Below are 11,907 nucleotides of genomic sequence, written 5' to 3'. Positions count from 1 at the left end.
CCTCTTCTAATCCCAAGTTATGACAATTGTGTATAGACATTTATACTGAATAAAAAACTGGGTCACAACAGTAACATATCAAACTATTTCTAATTCTGTGTAAATAATTCTCTTTGTTAATTACACGTTGTGGTGAGTAGGAAAAAGAGACAGACTCATTCTATGAACTGACTGTGTACCCAAATCTGCAAGCATTCTCCATTGGAGGAATTCTGCCAGATATTCTAGACCAATGCCATGTGTGGGATTACAAAGAAAACAGTGACCAAATTCAAAAGCGCCCCTCTCTCTTTATCAAAAGACACACACACACACACGTCTGTTTTTACATAGATGTGTTCATTTTGACTATTGCATGTTATATCACTTTGCTACGATAAATTTGAATTGCCCATACATAATAAAACTGACAGTTCACAAATAAATACCAAATGTATCCTATGCGCTAAAGTACCCGAAGTGTGACTATTCCCTTAAAATCTCCTTTGGTCTTCAACCTTATTCTATAGACTGCTAGACTGCTCTATCTGCTGGCTGAAGCTATACAATAAGGGAATGAGACAGCCAGGCCGGTTGTATAAAGAGAGAGAAAGGAGGTGTTTGTGTTTATAATTGCCTTTCCTTTCATGTTTTGAATTTAGCACTTAAGCAACTTACATCCAAAGGAAGAAGAGGGCTGTTGGTCACAACACTGTTTCACTGGTTTGGTCTTCAGCAGACAAGAGTTCTGAACCCCCTGGCCTTAGGAAGCCATCAGAGAAACTTAAGCAAGGAAAGGAAGAGGCAAAAGCAACTAGACCAGAATAGAGGTGCATGTCGAATCTTGCCACCGCAATCATGGAAAGCTAACTGGCTAGAACTTTGTTTTGTCTGTCTTGGCAGAACAAGCCTCACTTGGCATAGAGATGCTTCCCGGTAGAAGCTGTCCCCAGTGCTTCAAAGCGACACTTGAAATGGTTAATCCCAAGTGGGGAGAAATAGGGAGGCCGGGATAGCTCAGATGTTTTGGGCCAAGCATTCTAGTAGGACAAGCTCAAGGGAGTGGAGGTCGATTTTAGGAACTTCAAGGAAGACATTTGGATGCACACCTTCCTAGACCTGAATGGAGGGGGGATGGCCTTGGACTTCCCACAGGGCAGGGTACCCTGCCCTTTGTGTGGGGGAGCAGGAGGGAAATGGGAGGAGGGGAGGAAGTGGAAATTTTGAATGGTATTATTTATAAAGCAATAATAATAATAATAATAAAATAATGATTGCCCAATAGGTCACTTCTTTCAAATCTACAACTCTTGTTTTTTGGGGAGAAGAATCAATTTAATAAGTAAAAACAAGTTGTAACAGATGGAGGAACTGAACGGCTAATTGTATAATTAACTAGGAGCAAGTCATGCATTCAGGCCTCTATCCATCCAAACGTGTTCTGAGCACCTCCCATGTACCAAACACCATCCAAACGTGTACTCAGTACCTCCCGTGTACCAAACACCATCTAAACATGTACTGAGTACCTCACATGTACCAAACACCATCCAAACGTGTACTGAGCACCTCACATGTACCAAACACCATCCAAACGTGTACTGAGCACCTCCCATGTACCAAACACCATCCAAACGTGTACTGAGTACCTCACATGTACCAAACACCATCCAAACGTGTTCTGTGTACCTCCCGTGTACCAAACACCATCCAAACGTGTACTGAGCACCTCACATGTACCAAACACCATCCAAATGTGTACTGAGTACCTCACATGTACCAAACACCATCATGTGAGCCATGTCCTAATGGGCATAAAAATAGAAAAGGCATCACTTTGGGCAGATTCCATTTGGAAGAGAAAAACAGAAACTTTAAAATCACAAACACAACTAGAAGAAATAGGTTTACAGACACACTTAAAAACGTAAAAGTGGCTGGGTACAATGGCTTTTGCCCAGCACTCAGGAGGCAAAAGCAGACAGATCTCTATGAGTTCTCAGCTAGCCTGGTCTAAATATCGAATTCCAGGCCAGTCAAGACACTATCCAAAAATAAACAAACAAAAACCCCAAATCAACCAACTAACGAAACAAACAAAATCCCATAAAGGTGGAGCCTGAACTGAGTCTTAGAAAGTGGAGACCAGAGTGGTCATGCCGTACAAGGCAAAGCAAACAGGGCTGGAAGAACACAGTCCATCCCGGAACCCAAGGAATAACTCCAGAGACAGTGCAATCTGAAGAAAGGTTGGAGACCACTGTACATCCAGGCCAAGATTCCATCTTTGACCTAATGAACCAGGTAAAGACATTGAAAGCTCTCAAAGACCATGCAATGGTGACAAATACATATTTCAAATTCAGTCACTCTAAGCAGAGAATTGAAAACCCAGTAAGTCTGTATTCTGGGGACAGGCTAGTTGAATGAGTAAATGTGACGGTAAACTCAGAATGTGGCACAGGTACAACTCTGTGCACAGCAAACTCTTTAATGTGCAAATCATATAGAAACACTGTGAAGTCCAATAAAAGAATGACACTTGTGAAACTTTTGCTCCATGAACACAACAGTACCTGGTTTACATACATGGGAGCCAGGTAGAGACCTTTAAAGCAAGACTCTTTGCATGAAGGAAGACACTAGTCCATTCATCCACCGACAGGACAGCAAGAGCCCAGGGAAGAAACTTGCAGTTAACTTGGTAAGATTCCATCGGCTCCTCTACAACCAGATGTGGGCAGGCACTGGGTATGGGTTATGCCCACTTAATCAAAACAAAGCTTGTTGGCTCCCCTGAGAAACCTATGTTTTACTTTTGGTTAAAGTTGATTCTCAACTTTCTTAATCAATATGACAAGCTGGTGACCTCTTTTCAAACACTGACTTAGGAAGATTTTGGTTAAAACAACTATTTTTGCTTTTACCTCCTAGTTATAAAATAATTCAGACACGTCACTGCTTGAAATTCTCGTAACGCTTGTCTTCCCATATACAACTTGATTTCTGAGCTACGAACCTATGAAAATCACTAATACTAGATTTAAAACTGTGAATTAAACTTGGCGAATTCTTCAGACAGACTTGGTATGACACAACCAAACAGCAGTACCTTAAGTGAATCCCAAACTAATCCAGAAGTCTGATTTTTGTTTGGACTGTATGAGAACTGTATAATTAATATGGCTGGATTCACTATACAGATAACAGAATATACAGTTCTCCAGGTTTATGATAGAATGGCACCCCAAAAAGTCCCACAGCATATGTGGAAAATGCATTTAATGGCTAACAACCTACTGGCGGTCATCCAAGCTCAGGTTAAACATATCCTAAACATGCTAAGACATGTATTCACCTCTAGACAGGTAAAACCATCTAACAGAAATGTATTTTACAATCAGGTGCTGTCCCATGTAACTTACTATATACACTGAAGGAGGAAGCTGGGTCATTGTGGGGGCACACTCAAACCACCAGTCTGCCTAAATAGTCAAGTTTGGGGGTACAATGTACTATAATCTCATTTCTCCTCAGTCATCCTGCTCCACCCTGTGCAGGATCCAGAAGCCAGTGCTGTGTCTCTCCCAGAGATGAACAACCTCCTCTATATGCCGCCAGCTTACTCCAGGGCTTGGTCTACAGAACAACCGTAGGATCTGTGAGTGGTAGGCAGGTCACAACTATTGATTCTCAAAGCCACACATTGACTGTCTGAAAGGGAGAGGGGGGAGGCAGATTCTGCTGCTTAAAAAAAATAAAAAGTTAAGAGCTTGTCCATGACTCCTTCAACACCAGCCAATATGGAGGAACCTCCATGCCTCATCCTATCAAGCTATTCGCATCTTCGCCTTGACATCAATGGTCTATCCAGGTAGTGACTGTTGTATCTCATTGCCTGGGATACTCATAATCCCCTGGGCATCACCTCTCTTTGGTGGTCTTTCCCAGCTTTCCTTCACTGTTAGACCTACATTGCATAGCACATGACTCAAAATTCACCCTAGAAACATAAATTTAGGCTATGAATCCTATGAATTCCTGCTCAAGAATCCACATTGGCCCATTGCCCTAGACCAATGCACTTGAGCTAAGCCCACAGCATACTGCAAGCACTGCAGTTGTGGTTGCTGGAGCTCCTCGGGGCCTTCTCAAGTATGGAATGCCATTTGCTCCTCAGCGGGAACTGAGGGATTTACTTACTATTATCATGTAGTGCTGTCTTTTTATTTTTTATTTTTTTTGATCACTGAAAGGAAGCTCTGATTTTTACTGTTAATTCACTCCAAATATAAAGCACCTTATCTCTGCCTCATGTATTGCTGCAAAGATAGTTTCTGGATGCCACCTATTTCCCGTGACTCTCCTGCTCAAGAATTCACATTGGCCCATTGCCCTAGAGCAATGCACTTGAGCTAAGCCCACAGCATACTGCAACCACTGCAGTTGTGGTTGCTGGAGCTCCTCGGGGCCTTCTCAAGTATGAAATGCCATTTGCTCCTCAGCGGGAACTGAGGATGTAGACAGGCAGACATCTCTGCCTGTTTGTACAGATGTTGTAAAGAAGACGGCTTGGTTGTTCCAACTGCTCAGCAGCTCAGGCCCGAAATAACCACACAGAAACTGTACTAATTAAATCACTGCTTGGCCTGTCTAGCTTCTTATTGGGTAGCTCTTACATATTAATTTAACCCATCTCCATTAATCTGTGAATCACCATGTGGCTGTGGCTTACCCGGTAAAGTTCCTTCCAACTTCTGTCTCCAGAGGGTCTCCATGGCTTCTCTCTGACTCCACCCTCTTTCTTCTAGCATTCAGTTTAGTTTTCCCTGCGTCACCAAGTTCTACCTTGCTATAGGCCAAGGCAGTTTCCTTATTCATTAACCAATAGAAGCAACACATAGACAGAAGGACCTCCCACACCATACAGACAAACAAAGAAGGATTAATTAAGTCTGCCTAAGGTCAGACAGGCCATTTCCTATGAGCTGGACACAAGCCAGTGGCCCCAACTCCAGCCCTGGTCTCCCCTACTCCAGAGGGTTCTATGTGCATCCCATCCACTCAGCTTCTTCATGAATGCCTTCTACCCACGAATGGAATGCCCTGGGCTGCTGTGTGGATGGAGAGCACAGGAAGACATGAGTCCTACCTTCGGTATGAGATATGACAAATGCCCCCCGCCACACACACCATACACCTGTGAAAGTTTCAAAACAGAAACAAAAGGAAAATCTCTGTGCTGAATGGCCAACTGCATTAGTCATCTTGACTGGGCTGAGGAGTAGCTGGGAGTTAATGAGGAGCACTCTGGCTGTGTCTGAGAGGACATCTGCAGACAGGATAAACTTCGGAGGAAAACCTGGACATGAACGAAGGGAGTGCCATCCCACAGGTTGGGGGCCCACATGGGACAGAATGGAAACGGAGAAAGCCCTCTAGAGCAGAGGCCTCCATTCTCTGCTTTCTGGCCACCAAAATATCCTTGCTCTGTTCTACTAAGCCCTTTCTCACATGATGGACTCAAACCTCAAAATCTGAGTTAAAGGTGACTCTTCCTTCCTTGTCCTCCCAGACATCCTGTTACAGCGACAAGAAAGACGGGATAGCAATCACCATCCTTCTACAGATTCTACAGAACCGGAAGTCCCTGCCTCCCCCGACACACACAGCAAGAGTCAATACTCCCTGCCACACAGTGCTATTTTTTGTAGTGTCTCAGCAGCTCAAGACCCCACACCAAGGGACGGGTGTGTGTGACTCACACACCTTTCTGTGTCTCCAACACATCTCAGGTACAAAAGATGGGACGGAACCACATGTAGGTTCAGAGGCCAGCAGTGGGGCGGCCACCAGTCACTCGTAGTCCTAAACACAGCTGAGGACTTTATACAACCTCCCTCCCTCCCCCCAGGAATCCAAGATGGCTAGCTTTCTTCTGAGGGCAGCAGCTCAATCTTGTGGGACGTGTGTGTGTTTGTGTGTGCATGCATGTGCCTCTGCCATTGGTTTCCACTCAGAACCTGGTAAAGTAGAACACGAAGTATAAGGCGGGATCACCATGCAAAACCTGGGTTTCTGGACACCAACCTGGGTGACTTACAAAGACAAAAGAAAAGGTGGCCATGGCGTCTGGGACAGGATCTCATTGTACAGCCATCTAATGAATCTGGAGCTACTTCAATTGCTTCTCATATTCTTTTTAATTTGGTCTTTTTAATTAGTGTTATTGCTGTTGGTGTAATTTAATATTATTACTTTACCAAGTATGCACAGTTGAACACTGTAAATATTTAGCCACAGGTTTAGGCTATGTATATAAAAGGTCTATCTGAATTATGCTAAGTACACACGGCTTTCATACATTAACTATACACTATATACCTGCAATAGGACACTGAGCCACAGAAGTCTCCAAGCACAGAGGAAAAGGGTGGAAACAAGGTTATTTGCTAACTGGGTAACAGGAGACATACAAGGAAGGCTCGTGGGCAGGGCAGGGCCAGGCAGGCTTCGAGAGGAGCCCCAGCCTCCAGCAGATACACTGAAGCCCTTGCTGAGATCTCGCCTTCTCAGTGCATCGTTTTCTCTCTGCATCCCCTTTATTTATTTTTACATTTTTACTTATTTATCATGGTGGGGGTACATGAGCCACAGTGTGCTGGTGGAAGTCACAGGACAGTTTGTGGACACTGGTTCTCTCCTTCCACCACAGGGGTTGTGGGAAATGAACTCGGGTCCTCAGGCTTGGCAGCAGGGGCCACTGAGCAATCTCCCTGGGTTTCCCTTCTATACTGTCCTGTCTTCTTCAGCCATGCCTGTTCCTTAGTCTTTCTTCCCTGCTTTATTTTTCTCTCCAGGATCTTCCCTGCTCTGTGGACAACTCTTAATCGATGTTTTATCTTCCTGCTTCCATGAGAGGTGAGACTTTCCTGCCGTGATGGCAAGAATTCTTGTCTGTATTGTTCACTGCTGAGCTCTGACCTCAGAACTATAAGCTGACACACAGTAGGGCTCTGCCAATACTGGCCGTTCCTGAACACATCAAAGGACAGCTGCCAGGGCTTGTTAATCACACTTTTATCAGGAGCCAAAGCTACCTTGCCTTTGAAGCTGGCTTACTGATTAGTCTTTCTCTCCCTTCTTGCTAGAATGAAGCTCCACCATAAGAGGTTGTCTGTGGGCTCTGTGCTTGAAGCAGATCCTGGCATAGAACATAGATTCACTGCGTTCTAGGTGAGTGAGTCATCTCCCTCCCCATCCCTTTTCCCTTGTGTGGACCAGACGGCTTTTCCTGCCTTCTCCCCACAAATCCTCAAGATGACTCTGGGAAACAGGTATTGCTCTCCTCATTTTAAAGGCGAGAGAACACACAGAGAAAGGCCTGCTGTGGGCGGGGCCAGTAATGAATCCCAGACCTCTTGATTAGAGCTTTGTGAGCTCCTCTGTGAGGCTTGGAGATGCTTTGCACTCTATGGCTGGCCCACACGCCCATCCTTGAGCCTCACTTCTCGTGACCTTTCTCTTGGCGAGACCCCTCCATAGATCAGGGCAGTCACCATGCTTTAGTTCCGCAGGCTGCAGGGGTAGTTCTTGGACACCTCCAAGCTGCTTTTTATACTGCAGCTAGGGTGATGTTTTTAGATACTACATTTGATCCTCTTACTGTTACAAATCTCTAATGGCTTTTTACTGAAGCCTGTGCTTTGAAGTTAACTGGTACTTAGAAGAACAATGCTGGGGTGGGAAGGGGAGAAGTGGCTCAGTAAGTAAGGTGCTAGACAGGAAGATCCAGAGACTAGCCGAGTGAAATGGTGATGATGGTGGTGATAATGACAAGGGGAGGTTGAGGCAGACATCCAACATGGCCCTCTGGCTTCCACATGGGCACAAACACACACCTGCACACGTGTAAAAAGATGGCAATATCATCTTGATTGTGATACTGACCTGACTGACATTTCAGAAAAACGTTTCCGTCGGAGCTGATCAGAACCTAGGGGGCTGTCCCAACAGATGCTCCTGGCCCTGCCCCCACTCTGCCAATGGGGACTCTCTAGGAATGGGGTCAGAGGATGTTCATTTTAACTCCACAAGCACCGCTGGCAGCCAATGATTTAACAGTTTTCATCTCTAGGGCACTTGGCAAATGTCTACAGGTCAGGCAGTACTATTTAAGCCATCAGCATCAAGACAAAGACTGGACCAGCCCTGCTTAACCACATGATTCGCAAATTAAACCTCCCTAACTCACGGTACAGGTTCCAAAAGTGCATGGAGCCTGGCTAAGTCATGACACACCACATGAAGTGTGTGGTCAACGGGTTTACTTTGAGATGCACCCATCCCGAGGGTTATCCCATTTCTACAAGACGAAACAAAAAACAAACAAACCCTATCCTGCCACAGCCATGTGATGATTTGAGAGAGGGAAAAAAAATCAATAAATAAAAGACACAGACAGAGACAAAGCCCATGCCTTGCCCCCTCTCCCCCCTACAGTGAGCTCTGAGCCTTCTGGTCAAGTCTTCTGCATTGTAAAAGACCTGTTATCAGAGACACTCAGAGGCTCTTCAGCCAGCATCCCAAAATGCTCATATTTTACCAGGGTTCGAATTGCTGATCTGAGCTTCTCTTTGGACAAGGGGGTGCCATGTGACCCAGCATTAGCTCCCATCTCTCACTATTACAGGCAGAGACAAATATTTTACCAGTTAGTCATCTCTGAAGCCAGTTACTCCAAGTGGGAGGGCCCCGTGGCACGGAGAAACAACAGCATGAAGCTGGAGTGCTCAACCTTTATCCTTAGGATGTATGATATACACAGAAAATATATATCACAAATTTGATTTTATATAAAGATTGTGATTATATATATATGTAAAGACTCAAACTAATTTTTCCTTTTTATAACATATAAATAGCCCAGAAAAATATTTTCTTCCAAAAATATATAGAAAAACAAGCAAAAAAAAAAAAAAAACAACCTGATAACAAAGGTCAAATGGTTTTAGAAACTACTTTGAAAAATGCAACTTAAATCTAGTGCTAAGGCAAGTATGGAATCTGAGTCATGTCATGAGGGTTAATTTTTTTTTTTTTTTTGCAATTTCAGAAATGTCTTCAAAAGTCCTGATATTTAGCTGAGATTACATCCAAGGGCTTCTCTACAAGGGAAAAATAAATATTCCATCTACACAACATGATACAGAGGATATTAATGTTTTAGAAATAGTAACTATATATTGCAATATCCAGAAGAGCTGTTGGGAGAAAACAAAATACTTGTAGTAAGAAACTACCAGAGAAGCAAGGTTTTCAGGATCTTTCATGGGTATTCTTCATACAAATCACCACCACGGGGGGCTTCCTAAGCTAAGCCATAATTGGGCCTCTCATTATGAGAGATGAACAAAATAGTGACTGCCCAGCGGTACGATGACCCATGAAAGGGAAAGGAGGCGAGATTGTTGAGGCTAATTTCACGCACAGCCTCACAAGAGCTAACCACATACAGACACAGCGTGTGGAGGGTTCGGAACTTTCCCGTTTGTCCAGCCTCTAGCTTGCTAGCTAGAAGGAATGGCATTGAAGGGGTGGTGGCTGCTATTCAGTTCCAAGAGAGATTCATAACTTCCTTGCATGTTCTTGGGCCCTCGACTCTACGACATGCCAAACTGCAGGCTGTTAGGCCACCCGCCCAGAGCAGACGACACGCTACAGACCCCCAGCCACTACCGTGCCAGGTTCTTAAAACACGTTCACAGAATCTGCCAAAACACAGGACAAACACAACAAGATGAGGGGACAATTTAAAAATCCCCCTTGGTCAGACAACTCCCGAGGCTGTGAGACACACTCGCATGCCAATAAAACGCGAAGAGAATGGGTACCGACACTGATATGAAAACTCTGCTTTTAACTCAGTGTTTATTTGACAAATACCAAGCGCCTTTTCTCTCCTTCCTCTCTGGTCCTGCTCTCTGGGAAAACCACATCAGTATCAAATGCCACTTGGTTTTTACTCAAACAGGAGACAGCAGACTCGGCGGCTGCACCGTGACTTGGCTGACCTGCGCCTTCAGTAAAAACAAACCACTATAAATCACCAGATGTAAGCAATTGGAGAGTGATCACGTTAATTAATTGACCAGCTCTCCTGAAATTTACTATGTAACTTCAACCCTTCCAACACCTTTACCAGAAAAAAAACGGAACAAGGGCGGCTTTTAATCAAGCTGTTTAGAGGACACGTTTTAACTTTAGAGACAAGTAAAATTTTAATTACTTAAGGTCAAGACGGGGAAATTGCTTGATTTTAGAAATTACACCCGGAACATACGAGATGCTACTTTTAAATGCTGCAAAGACAAGGTGGTTTCCAAAGCTGACCTCAGTAACGAATATAATAAACATATAATCTGTTCTGAAAATACAGAAAATTCAACACAATTTTAGTTGTATGTAAAAACTTGGCAAACATTTTCAGTTGGGGTTTCTAATCTTGATTCCCACACTGGGAGCCATACTTATAAGGTGATGCAAAATGATTCATGGATTAAGAGCAGATTCTGCTCTTGAGAGGACCCTAGTTCAGTTCCCAGCTGCCACATCCAACAGCTGCTAACAGATCCAAGAGATCTGGCGCCCTCTTTTGGACTCCAAGGGTACCTGCACTCACTCACATGCACACAAATCCACATACACACACAACTCAAAATAAAGACGATACCACCATGGCATACTACCAATTTCCATTATCCTCACAGTGAGTCTGGGGCATTATCTACAAACATTATGTTATACAACATCCAGTTCCCATGACAACTACTGGGCAACACCATAATTTAAATTCTCATCTACAAAACGTAACCAAAATTCAAGGCAGCTTCTTTTGAATCCTGGAAGTCAGGTTAGCAAAGCTAGTAAAGTGTTTTTGTAAAGATGCTTGAGAGGGTAGTAGGTCAATGGGTTGCCTAGCAACCAAAAAGCTCTGGGTTACACTTACTCCACCTCCCGTCCACTCCAGCACCAAAATAAATAAATAAATAAACAAACAAATAAATCCTTACAATTTAGAAGTGGAAACAAGTTAGTATAAATAGGCCTTCCTTATTATGCCCTCGAAAGGGTAGTTAGTCTGCTTATAAGAGCTACATGTTAGTCCATAGAAATCAGTGGTTTTCAACCTTCCTGAAGCTACAGCCCTTTAATAGAGTTCCTCATGTTATGTTAACCCCAACCATGAAATTATTTGATTGCTAATTCACAATTGTAATTTTGCTACTGTTATGAATCATAATGCAAACATCTGATATGCAGGAGATCTGATATACAACACCCAGAGGGGTTGTGACCGACCAGGTGAGAACTGCTGATACAGGTAGTACTCGCTGCTCTTACAAACATCCACGGGGACGAGCTGAGAGTCACTTACAAGGAGAGCTGTTTAATATTTGCTGAGACTGGTCCCAGGCTTGGAATGGTCTCCAATTCATTGTTATTCAGCTTCCTAAGAATGCCAAAAGGACAGAAAAGGCTAATTAGGTCGTATGAAACCCAAAGATGGGAAAACACTATGCATTACTTAAAGGCATTGCCCAAGCTAAAAGTTAAAAGTTCGAAAAAGGTCTTATCATCCAAAGAAAGGTTCATCCCTTGAAATGGTCTGGGGTGGGGGGAAGAAGGGGGACATTTTATGCAGCCCTCTTATAGGAAGTAACAGGGACTCACACTTCTCGGAGGTTTTGAAGGTGGCTCAGGGAACTTGTCTGGATAGAAGATAATCTGTTGTGACTCAGGTCCCTGTAAGAAAACAAAAGTAATATTACAAGCAATTTCTTAAAAAGTTACTAGTATCACTTAAAGACCTACTGGCAGAGCGGTGTTTTGAATTCTCTCTCTCTGTCTCTCTCTCTGTCTCTCTCT

At 43.7% G+C, this 11,907-nt stretch overlaps 1 protein-coding gene across 1 annotated transcript in view; it reads right to left on the bottom strand.

Moving 5' to 3' along the window:
* Positions 1-11,907, bottom strand: part of Lrig3 (leucine rich repeats and immunoglobulin like domains 3) — a 49,159-nt gene that overhangs the window by 31,210 nt on the left and 6,042 nt on the right. Inside the window, exons 2-3 of the mRNA XM_005357945.2 lie at positions 11,713-11,784; positions 11,417-11,491 (exon numbers count right to left, since the gene is read on the bottom strand). Of these exons, the coding sequence (XP_005358002.1) occupies positions 11,417-11,491; positions 11,713-11,784 (147 nt within the window). The remainder of the gene's footprint in view (positions 1-11,416; positions 11,492-11,712; positions 11,785-11,907) is intronic.

The sequence above is a fragment of the Microtus ochrogaster genome, chromosome 24 (assembly GCF_000317375.1).
Source record: "Microtus ochrogaster isolate Prairie Vole_2 chromosome 24, MicOch1.0, whole genome shotgun sequence".
Lineage (NCBI taxonomy): Eukaryota > Metazoa > Chordata > Mammalia > Rodentia > Cricetidae > Microtus > Microtus ochrogaster.
The sequence above is the reverse complement of the archived record's forward strand: the minus strand, read 5'-3'. Positions and strand labels throughout refer to the sequence as shown.